This window comes from Leucoraja erinacea, chromosome 2 (genome assembly GCF_028641065.1).
Source record: "Leucoraja erinacea ecotype New England chromosome 2, Leri_hhj_1, whole genome shotgun sequence".
Lineage (NCBI taxonomy): Eukaryota > Metazoa > Chordata > Chondrichthyes > Rajiformes > Rajidae > Leucoraja > Leucoraja erinaceus.
In genome coordinates this window covers 111,415,089-111,435,383 of record NC_073378.1, presented here as the reverse complement: position 1 = coordinate 111,435,383, position 20,295 = coordinate 111,415,089, and the positions used below count along the sequence as shown (strand labels likewise).

The window sequence follows — 20,295 nt, the reverse complement described above, 5'->3', positions numbered from 1 at the left end:
GATTAAGAACATAGAAAAGTACAGCACAGGAAGAGGATCTTAGATGTCTGTGCTGACCATGATGTGAATTTAAATTGCACATCTCTGCCTGCACATGGTCTATATCACTCAATTACCTGTATCTTTTTAATCATTTCTGCTTCCAGCAGTTCTTCTGGCAGCACAACTCATGCACTCACCAGTCTCGATATAAAAATATTGTCACATAAATCTTGTTTAATCTTCATCCCTCTAACCTTATAACTATGCCCTTTAGTACCTGACATTTCCAACCTGGAAAAAAACATTCAGGCTATCTACCTTGTCTAAGCCTCTCATAATTTTATATACTTCAGCCTCTGATGCACCAGAGAACAATCCAAGTTTGTTCCAAACCTCCTTGTAGCAAATACTCTCTAATCCAGGAAACATTCTGGCAAACCTGTTCTGCACACTCTCCAAAGCCTACTTCCTGTAATGTGACAAGAACTGGACACAAAACTCCATGCAGTCTGACCAAGGTTTAATATAGCTGCAACATGACTTCCCAACGTTTATGCATAATACATCAACCGACGAAAGCAAGCATGCTGTACATCTTCTTCACCACCATATCTACTTGTGTTGCTAAGTCAAAAAACTGTGGACTTCCACTCCATGATCCAACTCAGGGTCTTGCCATTCACTGTATCCTTTCCTCGTAGATTTAACTTCCCAAAGTGCAACAACTCGCCCTACTATGGATTAAAATCCATCTGCCATTTCTCAGACCACATTCAAACAGTTCTATATTCTGCTGAATCCTTTGGCAACCTTTCTCACTATCCCCAACTACCAACTTCTGTTCACCTCCAAATTTACAATTAACCCACCTACACTTACGTCCAATTCATTTACATACAAATTTCACAAACAATACAAGTCCCAGAACTAATCCTTAGAGAACACCACTGGTCATCAACCTCCAGTCAGGGTGACACCCCTCCACCACTACCTTCTGTGGTTAAACCAATTTTAAATCCAATCTACCAAATCATCATTAATCCCATACCTTAAATCTTCTGGGTTAGCCCACCATGAAGGACCTTGTCAAAACCTTTACTCATACATCAACTTTGCCACCTCCTCAAAAAACTCTATCATGTTTGTATCAGATCCACAGGAAAATACACAACCATGATTGAAAATCACAAAGGGGTAAATTAGGTCAATGAGGAAGTAGGAATTAGGTCATTAGATTTCAGAACAAACAGTAGGGAAGACAACAAGCTAAATGCAATTTTTCACGACTCACAACTGATGATGAAGAATTGAGGCTTCATTTCTCAGATTTAAATTTGGTACAATGAGCTGTGGCCAACCTTCTTACTTATTACATCAGCTTATTATCATTAAAGCAATGAGCAAGCTTATTCCTACCTCTGATCTTAACTTGGAATGTTAGACTGTCATCATGAGACATGCAGGTGTAATCCCCTTGGTCGCTCTGCTGCACTTTTTTGATGACAAGTTTGCGTAGTGTTCCCTGAGAGATGATGTTTATCCTCTGGTCCTGCTTAACCTCTTTTTGATCCTTTCTCCATGTAACCACAGCATTAACTTGTAATACCTCACAAGACAATTCCAGACATTCTGAGGCTATTGCTATAACTTCATGTGGAGTTTCTGGTTTGTTTGTGAATTTGACAGCTGCATCTGAAAACAAACATTTTTAAAAATTTTAAATAGTGTTTTAGGTCATATGAACATACAAGCAGAAGATAGACACAAAAAGCTGGAGTAACTCAGCTGGACAGGCAGCATCTCTGCTAAGAAGGAAGGGTGATGTTTCGAGTCGAGACCTTTCTTCAGACTGAAGCAGTCTTCTGGGTTAGCCCACCATGAAGGACCTTGTCAAAACCTTTACTGAAGCAGTCTGAAGAAGGGTCTCGACCCAAAAGGTCACCCATTCCTTCTCCTCAGAGATGCTGCCTGTCCCGCTGAGTTACTCCAGCTTTTTGTGTCTATCTTCAGCTTAAACCAGCATCTGCAGTTCCTTCTTTGAACATACAAGGATATCTATTAAGCACAAGAAAGGCCTTTCAGACCTTGAACCTATTCCACCATTAAATAAGACATTTATCTAACCCACCTATCTCTGATAATCTTTAAACCCTTGCTTACCAAAATTCTCCCTACGTTTTTGCTAAAAATACTCAAAGACCTTGATTTGAGAAAGAGAGCTCCAAAGACGCACGACCCTTCAAAGGGAAAATAAATTTCTTAAACTCTGGATTGTTGAAGATGCAACATCTATCGTTTCACCTCTCCCTTCATCCAGGAATGCAAATATTCCTTCTGAAAAAAGCAGTGATTTACTCACAATGTGATTAGGAGGGACTATTTTACTCTCTCACCATTTATTTTAAAAGAATAATGCTTGCATACAGCTCATTCCAGTCAATGAACATTCCATGACAAAATCAAAACAAAAATGTTGGAAATATTCAGCAGCTCAGGCAGCGTTTCTAGAAACGGAAATAAGTAAGTAAGTAGGTAAGTGGGTAAGTGGGTAAGTTTATTGGCCAAGTATTCACATACAAGGAATTTGCCTTGGTGCTCCACCCACAAGTAACAACATGACATACAGTGACAGTTACTAAATTGTTAGGTCTCAGGTCCGGCACCCTTCATCAGAACTGGGAAAAAGAGAAAAATATGTTAATGGCAGAGAAGGTTGGCCACAGATAGGTAAAATGAATAAAATAAAATATCTGTGTTGGACAAATGGTTTAATGGGGGCAGTTAAGGAAACAAAAATCATTTATTTAATGATGGATATAGCACGGAAATAAAATGGAAGATAGATGAAACTTACAATAAAGCATATCAATATGTCATCCCATGTGTCCCAATCATGATGATTACAATACATCAGGGTGAAAAATGTATTCATACTTGCTCAAATTTGGTTAACAATCTGGTACTTTTCACATTTGGCCCATTGTGTTCATTGCCAGTTGAAAGAGCACCCAGTCTAATTCAATGGTCATGCACTAAATAAGTAACCCTGGAGGCCATGACTCTTCACTTTCACGTTAAGCATTTTCAATGGGATCGGTGTTTCTGTCCCTAACATTATTTTGCATGACTGTACCGCCGTTTGAGTTCATACATTATTCTCATCTCCCCTCTAATCCTTTTCCCAATTACATAAGGTATGCACCTTGAATTTTGACCTCTCTGGTAATGGAACTAAGTCTTCCCCATACAAATACAAATACAAGCACACAAATTAGGAAAATGAGCCATTCACTCAACCTCTCAAGCTTGTTCTGCTATTTGCAAAATATCATGGCTGATCTGACAGTAACCTCATCTCTGTACTTCCATTTTACCCAGAATAAATTTTCATCCCATTGCAAATCTGAAGAAGTGTCTTGACTCAAAACATCACCCATTCCTTCTCTCCAGAGATGCTGCCTGTCCCGCTGAGTGACTCCAGTATTTTGTGTCTATCTTCGATTTAAACCAGCATCTGCAGTTCTTTCCTACACAAGAATCCATCTCCCTTTGTCTTAATAAAATTAAAGACTCTACTTCCACCGTCCTTTGAGGAGGAAATATCCTCATGACATTCATAAAAAAATGGGTAAACCTTTATTTTCAAACAGTAACTCCTGGTTCTAGAATCCCCCACATCCAACCGATCAAACTATTCAAGATTGTTTACATAGAAACATAGAAATTAGGTGCAGGAGTAGGCCATTCGGCCCTTCGAGCCTGCACCGCCATTCAATATGATCATGGCTGATCATCCAACTCAGTATCCCGTACCTGCCTTCTCTCCATACCCCCTGATCCCCTTAGCCACAAGGGCCACATCAAACTCCCTTTTAAATATAGCTAATGAACTGGCCTCAACTACCCTCTGTGGCAGAGATTTCCAGAGATTCACCACTCACTGTGTGAAAAAAGTTCTTCTCATCTCGGTTTTAAAGGATTTCCCCCTTATCCTTAAGCTGTGACCCCTTGTCCTGGACTTCCCCAACATCGGGAACAATCTTCCAGCATCTAGCCTGTCCAACCCCTTAAGAATTTTGTAAGTTTCTATAAGATCCCCTCTCAATCTCCTAAATTCTAGAGAGTATAAACCAAGTCTATCCAGTCTTTCTTCATAAGACAGTCCTGACATCCCAGGAATCAGTCTGATGAACCTTCTCTGCACTCCCTCTATGGCAATAATGTCCTTCCTCAGATTTGGAGACCAAAACTGTACGCAATACTTCAGGTGTAGTCTCACCAAGACCCTGTACAACTGCAGTAGAACCTCCCTGCTCCTATACTCAAAACCTTTTGCTATGAAAGCTAACATACCATTCGCTTTCTTTATTGCCTGCTGCACCTGCATGCCTACCTTCAATGACTGGTGTACCATGACACCCAGGTCTCGCTGCATCTCCCCTTTTCCCAATCGGCCACCATTTAGATAATGCTCTGCTTTCCCGTTTTTGCCACCAAAATGGATAACCTCACATTTATCCACATTATACTGCATCTGCCAAACATTTGCCCACTCACCTAGCCTATCCAAGTCACCTTGCAGTCTCCTAGCATCCTCCTCACAGCTAACACTGCCCCCCAGCTTAGTGTCATCCAAAAACTTGGAGATATCGCCTTCAATTCCCTCAGCCAGATCATTAATATATATTGTAAATAGCTGGGGTCCCAGCACTGAGCATTGCGGTACCGCACTAGTCTCTGCCTGCCATTGTGAAAAGGACCCGTTTACTCCTACTCTTTGCTTCCTGTTTGCCAGACAGTTCTCTATCCACATCAATAATGAACCCCCAATGCCGTGTGCTTTAAGTTTGTATACTAATCTCTTATGTGGGACCTTGTCGAAAGCCTTCTGGAAGACCAGATGCACCACATCCACTGGTTCTCCCCTATCCACGCTACTAGTTACATCCTCGAAAAATTCTATAAGATTCGTCAGACATGATTTACCTTTCGTAAATCCATGCTGACTTTGTCCATTGATTTCACCACTTTCCAAATGTGCTGCTATCCCATCTTTAATAACTGGCTCTAGCAGTTTCCCCACTACCGATGTTAGACTAACTGGTCTGTAATTCCCCGTTTTCGCTCTCCCTCCCTTCTTAAAAAGTGGGGTTACGTTTGTTACCCGCTAATCCTCTGGAATTACTCCAGAATCTAAAGAGTTTTGAAAGAATATTACTAATGCATCCACTATTTCTGGAGCTACTTCCTTAAGTACTCTGGGATGCAGCCTATCTGGCCCTGGGGATTTATCGGCCTTTAATCCATTCAATTTACCCAACACCACTTCCCGACTAACCTGGATTTCACTCAGTTCCTCCAACTCCTTTGACCCGCGGTCCCCTGCTATTTCCGGCAGATTATTTATGTCTTCCTTTGTGAAGACGGAACCAAAGTAGTTATTCAATTGGTCCGCCATATCCTTGTTCCCCATGATCAACTCACCTGTTTCTGACTGCAAGGGACCTACATTTGTTTTAACTAATCTCTTTCTTTTCACATATCTATAAAAACTTTTGCAGTCAGTTTTTATGTTCCCTGCCAGTTTTCTTTCATAACCCATTTTTCCTTTCCTAATTAAGCCCTTTGTCCTCCTCTGCTGGTCTCTGAATTTCTCCCAGTCCTCCGGTATGCTGCTTTTTCTGGCTAATTTGTATGCATCATCCTTCACTTTGATACTATCCCTGATTTCCCTTGTTATCCATGGATGCACTACCTTCCCTGATTTATTCTTTTGCCAAACTGGGATGAACAATTTTTGTAGTTCATCCATGCAGTCTTTAAATGTCTTCCATTGCATATCCACCGTCAACCCTTTTAGAATTAATTGCCAGTCAATCTTGGCCAATTCACGTCATACCCTCAAAGTTACCTTTCTTTAAGTTCAAAACCATTGTTTCTGAATTAACAATGTCACTCTCCATCCTAATGAAGAACTCAACCATATTATGGTCACTCTTGCCCAAGGGGCCACGCACAAGAAGACTGCTAACTAACCCTTCCTCATTACTCAATACCCAGTCTAAAATAGCCTGCTCTCTCGTTGGTTCCTCTACATGTTGATTTAGATAACTATCCCGCATACATTCCAAGAAATCCTCTTCCTCATCACCCCTGCCAATTTGATTCACCCAATCCATATGTAGATTGAAGTCACCCATTATAACCGCTTTGCCTTTGTCGCACGCATTTCTAATTTCCTGTTTGATACCATCTCCAACTTCACTACTACTGTTGGGTGGCCTGTACACAACACCCACCAGCGTTTTCTGCCCCTTAGTGTTTCGCAGCTCTACCCATACCGATTCCACATCCTCCAAACTAATGTCCTTCCTTTCCATTGTGTTAATCTCCTCTCTAATCAGCAATGCTACCCCACCTCCTTTTCCTTTCTCTCTATCCCTCCTGAATATTGAATGTTTAATGTTTCAATTAATCACCTTTCATTCTTCTGCACTTCAATGGATGCATGCTTAGCCTGTTTCAACCTTACGCATAAAACAGCCCATTCTAAGAATTAGTATAGGAAACCTTTTCTGAAGACTTTAACGGTGACAATGGAGCAAGATTATTTTCTCATTGAGAAACTAATTGCAAAATATTAGCCTTTTATATTCTAACTAGACTAAGTGGGAACCGTTGGGTTCCAGTCACATGGGGGGGCCTGGTCTCCCAAAGCAATATTCCCAACTTGGGTTGTGTGGGGGGGGGGGGGGGGGGGGGGGGGGTGGGGGGGGGGGGGGTTGTGGGGGCTGGGTTGTGGGGGGGGGGGGGTTGTGGGGAAGGAGGGGTGTGCGCTCGGAGAAAGAACAGGGGAAGAGCCATGGGGGAGAGGTGGGCATCACGGAGGAGGGGGAGGGATGAACCAGCGAGGGGGTCCAGAGGGGTAGTGGCAGTGCGATGGGGACTCACAGCGGGCACCGGTCGTTCTCCTCTGCCCGGGATCAGAGTCTCCGCTTTCCGTTTGCGGACATCGGCGACATCTCCGACTCTGGGCTGGATCTCCCACACTGGGCTGGGCCAGGTCTGGCACGCAGGGCTACTGGGTGGGGCGAGGCTGCTGCTTGGGGCGGGGCTGCTGCTTGGGGCTTGAGGCGGGGCTGCTGCTTGGGGCGGGGCTGCTGCTTGGGGCGGGGCTGCTGCTTGGGGCGGGGTTGGGCTGCTTCGGAAAAGTCCGGTTGGAAACGACCGCCGGCCACCCTCAGCTCCAGTAAAGATGCAATGGCTCAGGAAGGGGTGGACTATCCAGGGGAGTGACAGGGGAAGAGACTGATCCGCACGGCACAGACTGGCAGAAGAGATCAACCTGCGCATGCGCGGTTTTTAAGATTTTTAAACCTCACTAACTTTTACGACATTCAACCGATCCAAACGAAACTCGCAGCACTGGAGAACGGTGGGTGAACTGGCAGAAAATCACAGTGCTATCGCGAATCATTTTTTCACAAATAGAAAGACTGCCAAACCGGAAGATAACAAGATCAGAGTTTTAATTATGTATAGGTAGACTAGGAAGAGAGATTAACTGATGTTTCTTTATAAAATATTTTTGTTGGACCATGAGCAGCTTTGCAGCATTTGATATGGATTCTGGTCTACCAAGTATCTAATGCCTTCATTGAAATTTAGGTATAACAGTAGGGTAGCACAAGCTAATCAAATGAAACTATCAACAGTCATGTAAAACATAGAACAGAGAACAATACAGTACAGGAGCAGGCCCTTACATCCACTATGTTTGTGCTCAATATGATGCCGATAAACTAAATCTCTGCCTGTATGTGCCTATTTAAAATTCACTTAAACACTATTATCATATCTGCTGCCACCCCAATCCCTGATAATGTGCTCCTGGCACCCATTAGTCTGTGAAAAAATACGCCCCTCCCAACTCCTTCAAACATTCCTCCTCTGACCTGACAGCTATACCCTCTCCTTTAAAAATGTTCTCCTCTGACCTCAAAGCTATCCCCTCCAATTTTTGACATTTCCACTTACTTAAAAATCTTTTGTCTGTCTACCCTATCTATGTCTCTATTTTTTTATACATCTATCTTATCTTCCCTTAGCCTCCAATCCCCAATCGAAAACACTCAAAGCTTGTCCAACTTCTCGTTATAACTAATATTCACTAATCCAGACAGCCTTCTGGCTACCCTATTCTGTACCATCTCCAAAGCCTCCACATCCTTCCTTTAATGTGGCGGCCAGAACTGTAAATAATAGTCTAAATTCAACACGATTTTCTGACTGTTTACTCAATGACCCGACAGATCAATGCAAGTATACCATACGCCTTCTTTACTACTCTATCTATTCGTGCAGCCACTTTCAGGGAACCCAAGATCCCTCTGTGTATTTATGCCTGTTAAGGGTAGCAATGTTACAAAATTTTGAGATTTTAAAAATCAAGTCTGCAATTTATCCCACCAGATAAAGCATAAAAGAAGTTTAATTTGACACCTAATTCACTTTCATATCTTCAGTATTAAAAACGTTATGGCCATTTACATACTCGGAAATCAGCATCTTGTTCCCTATTGCTTTTCCATTGACTTAACGCAAAAGTTGTGATCGAGGACAGTCAAAAGCCCATAACTTCCCGCGGTCAAATTGCTGCATTGAGGCTCCCGATGTTGAAGCCAATGGAAGCCCCACGATTTGGGGCGGACGAAGCTGCTGTTGCGGGAGTTCAGAGTCTGTCACCAACCAGGTCAGCTCTCAATGTTACCATCAGGGCCGGATTTAGATGAAGAGGGGCCCTAGGCTATTCCACTTGTGAGGCCCCTCCCAATCCTCCATGTGCAGCCGAGCATGGCCTATGAGATATAGGCTGGAAAGCTGCGCTTTTTATTTATTGCCAGTGCTAGTGTCGAGTTATCGGCTTAAAACACTATTATTCTGAAATGGAGGGCAAGGAAAATTACTGAAGTGTTGTTTAGAGACTACAGAACGCTGTGACAACATATGTAAGAAAGGCCTTTGACAGTGTCAGAAATATTATACACCAGGCCCGTACGAAGCTTTTCAAAAAGGGGGGTGGCATGGCAGGATTACAAAAAAATTATGTGAAATAAATGCACGCAGCGCACATTACAAGCGCAAAGCTAAAAGACCCTTGTGGCCGGACCCTGGAAGCTCTGGGGTTTTAGACGCTCTCTGGTGCATTCTGAGCCTTATTTTAGAGCATTTTTGCACCAAATTTATGACCAATATTTCAGAAATAATTTTGGTTGAGTCAAGAGTAATCGGTTGGAATGGGATGATTGGGATCATTGTTGTATACATTTTTTAAAATCAAGAATTGAAGCTATCCTTGTTTTAATAATCAAGTTGTACTGTAAAATGTTATGTAAAATGTTATAAAGGAGCATGCAAACACTGCAAATAAAATACCGCAAGTTTTGCAGTAAATAAAACCTTTTTTTAGAAAATGTTTTGTGTATTGATTTGATTGCCTGTTACTGTTCGACTGTGTTAGTGTGTGCACATTAAAAATGATGCAAAATGAAAGTCGCAAACTATGGAATACATATTTTTCAGTATTGTTATCAAGGAAAAGAAAGCAGTTCCAATTGTTCTTCTGCAGTTGTATAGGGCTCTGGTGAGACCACATCTGGAGTATTGTGTACAGTTTTGGTCTCCTAATTTGAGAAAGGACATCCTTGTGATTGAGGCAGTGCAGCGTAGATTCACGAGATTGATCCCTGGGATGGCGGGACTGTTATATGAGGAAAGATTGAAAAGACTAGGCTTGTATTCACTGGAGTTTAGAAGGATGAGGGGGATCTTATAGAAACAAATCAAATTATAAAAGGACTGGACAAGCTAGAATGCAGGAAAACTTTTCCCAATGTTGGGCGAGTCCAGAACCAGGGGCCACATTCTTAGAATAAAGGGGAGGTCATTTAAGACTGAGGTGAGCAGAAACCTTTTCACCCAGAGAGTTGTGAATTTATGTAATTCCCTGCCACAGAGGGCAGTGGAGGCCAATTCACTGGCTGGATTTAAGAGAGAGTTAGATAGAGCTCTGGGGGCTAGTGGAGTCAATGGATATGGGGAGAAGGCAGGCACGAGTTATTGATAGGGGACGATCAGCCAAGATCGCAATGAACGGCGGTGCTGGCTCGAAGGGCACCTATTTTCTATGTTTCTATGTTTGATATTATTCATATGGAGGAGAAAATATAATTGCTCTAAAACCTACCTTGATTTTGGAATCTCACTAAAGATAATCCCCCTTACCCTCTCCATCCTCCCTCTCCATCCCCTAATCCCCTCTCTCTCTCTCCCTCTGTCTCAACCCCCCCTTTCCCCCTCTAACATCCCCCCATCTCGCTCCCTCCCTCTCCCTCCCACGCAGCGATGCTCCGACTCCACACCGCAGACACACCACCCCCCTCGGCCCGGAGAAATGGGCACTTCCGCAACGCAATATTCCACTACTTACCTGGAGTGGGCACCTAGGATCTTTGGTAGACACGAGGCATCGAGGTGATTGTGTGGAGTGCAAATGGAAATCTGAACCCGCTCGGATTCACTGAGCGGAGAGACAGTGCGGAGAGAAAGCTTCATTTTGCGTCGCTACTGCGTCACCGGCTTTCCCCAATTGCGCAGGCGCGGATGGTCACGATTTTTTTCCCCAAAAACTTCCAGCGGGCCGGAACCAGAATTTTGGGTAATATCCGTCAAAGTGGAAACACTGATAGCGCTCCAATTTTTTTTTTTTCCTCGGGATTTTTTTTACTCTGGGAAAAAACACCTTGGCCGGAGGCCCCCTAGATTTTGAAGCCCTAGGCTTCAGCCTATGAAGACTATAGGTAAATCCGGCCCTGCCGAGACCCCCCCTTGATCTCGATGCCCAAAGCTTAAGCTTGTGAAGCTTATATGCAAATCCTGCCCTGGTTACCGTCCACAGGTCCCAGGGCCGAAGTCTCTTGCGTGTGTGTGTGTGTGCGCGCGCGCAGCCACCAAGTAATTGTGTGTCCGCCTCATGTTTTGATAGTGATTTCCGCCCCTGAACTTACCAATCAATCCATCTACATTTATGTCCATGTCGTATACATATATCGCAAAACAAAGCACTCAATATAAAGTTTTAAACTCTTATATTAGGATAGAAATGCATTAAGGATATATATTTTGAGCAAATAATAGTGGAATAATAAGAAACTTAAAATCACCAGCAACCATTCAGAATAATGCTCACCTTTCACTCTTAATTTAGCAGTGCTTTCAGCGTTGCGAGCTATAAACTTCACTTCTGCTTCATTGTCCAAAGACCTCACTTGTTTAATAATTAATGTGTGCACATTTTTTGTTCTCTCTATTTTGTAATTATCACAGTTTTGTACAGCTTTTCCTTTTATGAACCATGTTCCCGGAGCAACAGAAGATAGTTCAATGTTGAAAGTAGCATCATCACCAACTGGTGCTTCAATATTTTGCAGTGGTTTCTCAATGGAAATTCTAGGTTCTGACAGAACAAAAAACATTTCATTGTTAGCCATGGCCTTCAAATCACTTTATATTCATCTTACTGAGAACCTAAAAAAACGAGATAATAACTATCAATATTTTAATCTATTCGATACATTTCCAGATCATTTTATGTATAATGACGATATTTTCTGTGGGTCTAATTTTTCAATCAATTTATTGGTGAATTCTCAATTTACAATGAAATTATCTTTACTGAAATCCTCCATCCTAGATTTGTACATTTTGATCCAAAATTGGCTTAGTGATAGGGGGCAGTGGTAGTGGTAGTGGTTGAAGGATATTTTTCTGAGTGGAAGTCTGTAATAGATCGTGACCTCAGAGATCAATTCTATGTCCTTTGGTGTTTGTGGTATATATTAACAAGCTGTATATGAACATGAGGGGTATGTAATTAGTAAATTTGGAGATGAAATAAAAATTATAGGTACTGTGATAGCGCAACAGGTGCAACGTGTTTTCGGCTGCAACAGGTGATATATCAGATGGAAAGTAGGCAAAGCTTTGACAGATGCAATTTATTCATAAGTATGAGGCGATGTATTTTGGGTCAAATATGGGTAGAACATGTACAGTAAATAGTAGGGTACCAAAGATTGTGGATGAATAGACAGACCTGGACATTCAAGTCCATAGTCCCTTAAAAGTGACAACACAGGTCAATAGAATAGTGAAGATGGCATATGGCATGCTTGCCTTCATAGGTAATGTAATTGGATCGTTATGTTGTAACTTTACAAAATACCGGTTAGACCACATGGAGTATTGTTGCAGTTCAGATCACCACTCTAAGAAGAATATGGTTGTGCTCAAGAGAGAGAGCAGATGATATGCACTGGGATATTGCATGGGTTGGGGGATTTAAGTTATGGAGAGAGATTAAATAAACTAGGAACGAAGAAGACCAAGGAAGACTGGCCTGAGATAAATAAATAACATGTTTACAGGCATAGATAGGGTAGATAGTTAAATTCATTTTCCCATGGAGGGTATACCAAAAACAGAAGGAGAGATGAGAGGAAGGAATTTTAAAAGGAATTTTAGGGGTAGGATTTTTCATACAGTGGTTGTCATCTAGAATAGGCTACGAAGAGGTAATGGAATCAGATATAATTACTAAATTTATGAGGCCTATAAACGTACACATGCCTGTACGTTTACAAGGTAAGGCATAGATAGATACAGTCATAATCTTGGCAAATATCATTAGTGTACAGATTTTTAAAAAAGGTCACCAAAGGGCCCATTTCTGTGCTGCATCCTTAAAATTGCTGCTTGGCTGTGGGTCAAAACAATAGAATCTCCCAGCATATTTGTTCTTCTAATTCCTGTTGACTATTTGGGGGATCATAGTACACTCCCAACAAAGTAACCACCCCCTTTTTATTTCTCAGCTCCACCCATGTAGCTTCACCGGATGAACCATCAGTAATGTCATCTCATATGGCTGCTGTGATGTTCTCCTTATTCAGTAAACCAACCCCCCTCCTCTTTTACTCACACCTCTATCTCACCTGCAGCACCTGCACCCTGGAACGTTAAGCTACCAGTCATATCCCTTGCACAGATCCATCTGCCTTAACGCCCCATCAGGCTTCTCGCATTGAAATAGATGCAAGTTAATCCAATAGTCTTTCCTCGCTCCCTGCCGTGCTCCTGCCTATTCTGTCTACAGATTTTGATTTAATCAGCTTCCAGTCTCTCAAATGCCTCACTCCTGCTTTGGATTCTGTTCCAAAGACAATCTAGTCTAAACTATCCCAAGTAGCACTAACAAACCTATCCACCAAGACATTGCTTCCCCTCTTGTTCAGGAGTAACCTGTCCCTCTTATACTGGTCAAAAATCTGAATCTCTGCCGCCTAAACCAACTGCTCAGCCACGCATTCTCCTGTCCCATCTTCCTGTTCTTACCCTCACTAGCATGTGAATTGGGAACAATCTGGAGATTACTGTTCTCGAGGTCCTGCATTTTAACCTTTCGCTCACTCCCTGTATTCACTCTGCAGGACCTCATACCCATGTCATTTTGCTAATGTGCAGAATTACCTCTGGCTGCTCCCCCTCCCCCTTAAGAATATTCTGCAGCTGCTTGGAGACATCCTGAACCCTGTCACGCTGGCACCAGAGAGGCAAAACACTACCCTGGAGTGTTGTTTACTGTCACAGAGCCTCCTGTCAACTTTGACGTGAGGTTCAGCTGCTAGGTGGAATTATTGAGGAAAATACAAAAGAACAAATATGGAAAAAGGAAGGCTGCGGACCAAGTGAAATTAGGTTATCCTATAGTTAAGACCAAAGCAGATCATAACCCAGTGGTTTAGGGTGTTTCAATGTTCAAAACCCATTCAGTTCAGAGCCTCATATGCACAAATAATTTGGAACATATCAAAATATGAACTCCACACGGTCTGATGCAATCCTGGCAGGTGTTAAAAGGAGCATCTTTGTTCATAATGGAATGGAGAATTTTCAACAGAGCCTAAAACAAAGAATTACTCAGAGTTGGGTTCTGCAATTACATGATGATTTTAACTCACATTAGACATGAGGAAGTGGGGGGGCACAGCGGACAAAAACGATCCTCAAGTCCAAGATCATTAAAATGTTTTAAAACTATAGCATTTTTAATGAGATAAAATATGCTTTTTCTTATGTTGACTAAAACATGTCAACAGGTAGATTGATGATTCCAGGTATTGTGTATTTGTTACACAGAAATATTCTTGCTAGAAAGGGAAAAACCTGCAATCCTACGAGTCAGTCATACAGCATGGAAACCGGCCCTTCAGCCCAACTTATCTACGTTGACCAAGATATCCCATCAAATATTCCCAGTTATCCACCTTTGCCCATATCCCTCTAAACCTTTCCTATCTGTGTACTGTCCACATATTGTTTAAATATTCTTATTGTTCCTGCCTCAACCACTACCACTGGAACGTCCCACCACCATGTGTGCGGAAAAAGGTGCCCCTCTGGTTCCTATTAAATATTTCCCATTCACCAATCTATGCCTGCTATTCTTGATTCCCCTATTCTGGGAAAAGACTCTTTGTGCTCCCCCTATCTATTCCCTTTCGCACACCTCTGCAAGATCCTACGAGGATGACAGAGAGTGAGGCTTGCACAGGGCTGCCCGAGTGGCATCTTCTGAGTTGTAATTTTTCTGACTGTGAAATTTGTCATCTATTTTAGAATGAATTAAAGAAAAGAGCAGATATAAATGGCCAATAATAGAGAATTATGCACGAAGAAAGAGAAAGACGATACTCACCAATGGAAAAGGTTCCTGGGATTGTTAAGTATTCACTCTGAGTAAAGTTGTTTACAGAACTAATTCTGAACTGATAAATTGCTCCTTCTGGCAAGCCCGTTACTGTGAACTCTTGTGCCTCTATCTTTTCTGAAGTATGACACCTTGTCCAGGTACTGCTTTCTATTTTCTTTCTTTCTACGATGTACCCAGTCACAGGGGCAGGTGGTACATCTTGAGGCAGTGACCAAACCAAAGTAACAGATGTTTCCGTTTTTTCTTTAACAACAGGGTTGACTGGGGGATGTGGTGGAACTTTCCGGGGAGCTGGGAGAAACATACAAAGATATTACTGACAGAACCCAAGAAATACAAAATAAAACTTGAAAGTAGGCAAGCACAGTTGAAATCCTTGTTTAAATTCTACTGAAACTCCCAAAATCTTGAGTAGTTCATATTAAACTTCTGATTAAAGGTGAAACTTAATAGCAGACTTAATAACAGACGATCGCAACATTGCAAATAATTTGAAGCTACCTTGAAATAGACTGGTAGACAAATATACCAAGTGATGTTGACAAATATTGTATTCACTGCCCATTCTACACAACATTCACTGACATTATTGCAATCAAATAGCAGGCATAGTATAGCTGACCTGATACTCACCATTTTACTCACTTCTTCCATAGGGGGGGTGCCGTCGTGTATGGCTGCCCTGCCAGCAGCTGTTAGTCTTTTCACCATTTTATTTTATTTTTAGTGAGTTAAAGTGTTTGTTTTGGAGGTCTTCTAGTCTTTTATGTGGTGGGTGGAGGGTGGGGAAGGGGGAAACTTTATTTCCTAGGCCCTGCCTGTTCGGAGAGGCGGCTTCCCTCCGAGCTCCTTCTTCGCCCCTTCCTCGCGGCCTACCATCGGACTGGAGCGGTGTTTCCTGTCGGGATCGGCCGGGACTATAGCTTCAGCGGCGGCACAGCGCTGGGACACCATCACGGAGCGGGCGATGCCTTACCGGGTCGCCGTGCGGTAAGCTCCAGAGTGCTGTGGCCGCCAACTGCAACATCCGAGGAGCTGTGGCTGCGGAGCGTCCAGCCGCGGCCGGGCGGCGCTGGATTTAAAACACCGCGGAGCCTGGGATCCGAGATCGCCAGAGTCGGAGCTCCAACCAGCGCAGCGAGAACTTTTTTTGAACAAATACAGAACATTGCAACTCAATTCCTGGAATATGTTCAGTTAGTATTAATAAAGTTCAAGTTTACAATACAATAATACAATATTTATTACATGTCATTTGAACCTCAGTGAGGCTCAAACGAAACTCCGTTTGCACAGCCATACAAACAAAGACAATTCCTACAAGACATACACACAATTCAATTTACAGAACCATCCATCACAGTGAATCTCCACCTCACTGTGATGGAAGGCAGTCTTTTCTCTCCCCTGCACCATTTCTCTCCCGATGTTGAAGTCCCAGGCGGGCGATGGCAAGTCCCACGGCCATTTTAGGCCGCGCCGGGCGATGTACGGCCCCACTCCAGGTCTAAAAGTCACGAAGTTGGAGCCCCCGGTGGGCGCTGGAATGTCCCGCGGACATTAAAGCCGCGCCGGGCGATGTACGGCCCCGCTCCGGGTCGTTCCAACCCCGCGACATGGGCTGGAGAAGTTGCGTTGCCGGAGCTCCGAAAAGCAGTCTCCGCCTGGACTCGTGAGCTCCCGATATCCCGACAGTCCACAAGTCTGCTGCTGGAGCCTGCGAGCTCTGGAGTCGGGCCGCAGCAGCGAGCCACCACTGCTCCCCACGCTCCGAAGCCAGCCAGCCCCACGATGGTGAGTAGTCCGCAGCTCCGCGACTGGAGCCCCCAGGTCGTTCCGGTTGGAGGCCGCTCCACGGTGCTAGGCCCTAACGACAACAGAGACCCGACAGGAAAAAAGTTGGGTCTCCCGTGCAGGGAAGAGAATTTTTAAAGTTTCCCCCTCCCCCCCATATACACAGTTAAAAACAGTATTAAAAAACACAAACTACATTTAATTTGTCATATGCTCGAGTGCAGTGAAGTACAGGTACAATGAAAAATCTTGCTTGCAGCAGCACAGGCACATACTCAGACAAACATACAGAAATGAAATTATACAAAAATCATACATAAATTAGACATTAAAATTCTAAAAGAAAGAAAAATGTGCAAAAAGCAAGACATTAGTACAAAAATATAATTTGAAAAAAAAAATCAAGTCCACAGTAGTGCAAGAGGCTTTGTTGTTAAGGTAGGGGTAGGGTTGTGTTGGCTCATTCAAAAACCTCCTAGTTGTAGGACAGTAGTTGTCCCTGAAATTGATGGCGAGAGACTTCAGTACTTCCTAGCCAATGGTGGATATGAGAACAGGGCCTGGCCCAACTTGTGAGGATCCTTAATGATAGTTGCCGCCTTCTTGATGCAGCGTTCATGTAGATGCTTTCAATGGAGGAGAAGGTTGTACCGGTGATGGGTTGGGTTGAGTCCACCACTTCCTGCACCTTCTTATGTTTCTGATATTTGGAATTGCTTTACCATGATGTAAACAGTTTGGATGCATTAAAGTATAGTATATTGTATGTAAAAGTGAATGTAACTCAACGGGTCAGGCAGCATCTCTGGAGAAAATGGTTAGGTGAAGTTTTGGGTCCTGAATTTTGCATTTAATTCGAGCATTTTGTGTCTATCTTCGGGGTAAACCAGCATCTTCAGTTTCTTCCTACATATATGTAAACGTATGTCAGGGCATTTGGAGACGTACCAACTTGCTTTAATCTTCTAAGATAGCAGGGGCACTAGCGAGCCTTCTTTGAGATTACTTTTATGTGCTCGGCTCAAGACAGGTTATCCAAAATGTTAACGCCCAGGAATCTGAAACTACTAACTCCCTCCACCATTGACCCACCAATAAAAATTGGTGCAGGGTCTCCTGACCTCGCCTTTCTGAAGTCAACAATCGGTTCCATGGTCTTGTTGACGTTAGGTGGGAAGTTGATGTTGGAACACTACTCAACCAGGTGTTCTATCTCTGCCCTGTACAGACTCATTACCACTGGTGATTTGGCCAACCACAGTGGTGTCGTCAGTAATAGATGGCATTGAAGCTGTGTATAATCAGTCATTAGTGTAAAGAGAGTCTTGAGGCTATTTTGCCATTGCAATTTGTCACTACCATGTTATTTCTTCATTACCATTAACATTGAAGAAAAAACTAAGAACATTTCTCATAAACTAATCTCAAATTAAAGGTGATTTCATTAAATTAAAAGATAAGCGAGCCGAGTCACATAGTTCTAATTATATTAGTTATAATATTAGTTCTTTCACAACACCTTCTTTGATGGACCATCCTGGCAATGACCCCAAATACTCTATCAAACCTCTTGTGTAAGAAGAGTGAGCACGGACAGGTTGCATCACCGCCTGGTTCAATAACTTGAATGCCCATGAACAAAGGAGGCTACAGAAAGTGGTGGACACTGTTCAGTCTGTCACAGTTATTGACCGTTGAAGTGGTGTCTTTTTAAGATCATCAAAGACTCATAGCTACCCTGGCCACATTCTTATCACATCACCACAAAAGTACCGGAGCCTGAGAACCAGGACCTCCAGGTTCAGGAACAGCTTCTTCCCATCAACCATCAGGCTGTAGAACCAAACTACACAACTCTAACCACAAGCCTACCTCAGCAATGATCTCCTATGGATAGTTGTGGTTGCACTATGTAGTTCGGTTTGCACTATTATTTTACAAATTTTACTGAAAATGTAACACACACACTCACGCACACACGCACACGCCTGTAAAGCTGCAGCACACAAGAATTTCATTGTTCTGATCCTGGTATATATGACAATTAAACACTTGTCTCATCATGTCCAGGATTCTTTTGAAATTCTGCAGATGTTGTGTTCAAAGTAATCTAACGGGATCTATCTCAACCGGTTAAGGCAACTGCTTGGTTTTTGACTGCCTGAACCTGCAGACAATGATGAACCCAGCACAGTCCATCCACAAACTTGTCACCCTCTTCTATCCAGTTCATTCCATCAGGAAGGCTGGAAGTATCGTCAAAGATGCTAGTCACCCTAACCGTTCCTTTTTTTCTCTTATACCTTCTGCGAGAAGACATCTGGACTTCAGAAAAGCTTATTCCCCATTGCCTTCTGACTCCTCAATCAATCACCTCATTCACACCTTATTTCCAGAGGTACTGCCATGTAGTCTTACCATTAACTCTCCTTTATTTGGTTATTCCATTAATGTACTTTAATATTCTATTGCATTATTCAGATTTTGCTGTTTTTTGCATTAATCGTTGAGTTTTTTGTTATCATGAATCTATGCATGTTGTTTATTCTGTGAGTTTCACGTGAACAAGGAATTTAATTGTACCCTGATGTATATGATGATAAACATTTAATCTAATTTTGAAGTGACATATTACTGCTTTATTTACGGCAGAAGACTTTAAAGGGCTCAATGTCTAGCAAGCTCATCTGTCGCATGCCATACTATGTACTGAACGTCTGTCACATGCCATCTTATGAAGTCCTGAGGACAAACTCCTGCTAGAAGACAGGTTTCCAGCTGATTGACAGGGCCTTGTGCAGCACTGAGCTTTTCAACTGTAAATGAGCCAATAGCTAAAGATAATATGGTTGTTCCCAAAATAGCTTGGGCTTCATGAATGAACACCAAATATCTCAGTTAACATTTATTTTCCATCATTAAATGCCCTTGAGTAGATGGCACAAATTGTTTTACTGCACCATTGCAGTCCTTATGGAGAAAATATTTCTACAATGCTGTAGGGGAAGAACTTGCAAGACTTCCAAGTTAATGACTTGGAGGGAACCAACGGGGAGTGGTGTTCTATGTGTTTGTGATAGATTCAGGAAGTGCAGTCAGAGTGACTAATGCACATTATAAATGGTAGACTGCAGCCATGATATTATTTACTCATTTTTCAGGAGTCGGGTATTGCTGGCAAGAGCCCTTTCTTGAACCACTGAAATCCTCTGTGAACATATACAAGAATATTGCTGAATAGAAAGTTCCACAATTTAAACTTGGTGATGATGGTTATACATTTCAAAATCAGGATGTGCTGCTTGGAGGAAAACTTGGATTTGGCAGTGTTCCCTGTACATATTATTCTTGTTCATCTTGATGGTAGAGATCACCAGTAGTAAAGTGAATGAATAGATGTTAGACAAGCAGGTTGCTTTGCTCAGGATGATATCCTTGGACTATCTGGGATATCCAGGACTAGGGGAGAATAAGTGTTCGGCACGGACTAGAAGGGCCGAGATGGCCCGTTACCGTGCTGTAATTGTTATATGGTTCTATGGTTATATCATCTTGAGTATTGCTGAAACTACACCGAAACAGGCATGAGGGAAATATTCATTCACCCTTCTGTATTTTGTAGATGGTGGAAATTCTTGTGTTGGGAAGTGTGTCATCAACTCAGAAAGGCCAGCCCCAAGTGGCTTCTG

General features: G+C 42.6%; 1 protein-coding gene across 1 annotated transcript in view; it reads right to left on the bottom strand.

Moving 5' to 3' along the window:
* The window catches only part of LOC129706003 (obscurin-like), a 395,075-nt gene that overhangs the window by 335,533 nt on the left and 39,247 nt on the right, over positions 1 to 20,295 (bottom strand). Inside the window, 3 exon segments of the mRNA XM_055649977.1 lie at positions 1,399 to 1,674; positions 11,231 to 11,497; positions 14,798 to 15,103. Of these exon segments, the coding sequence (XP_055505952.1) occupies positions 1,399 to 1,674; positions 11,231 to 11,497; positions 14,798 to 15,103 (849 nt within the window).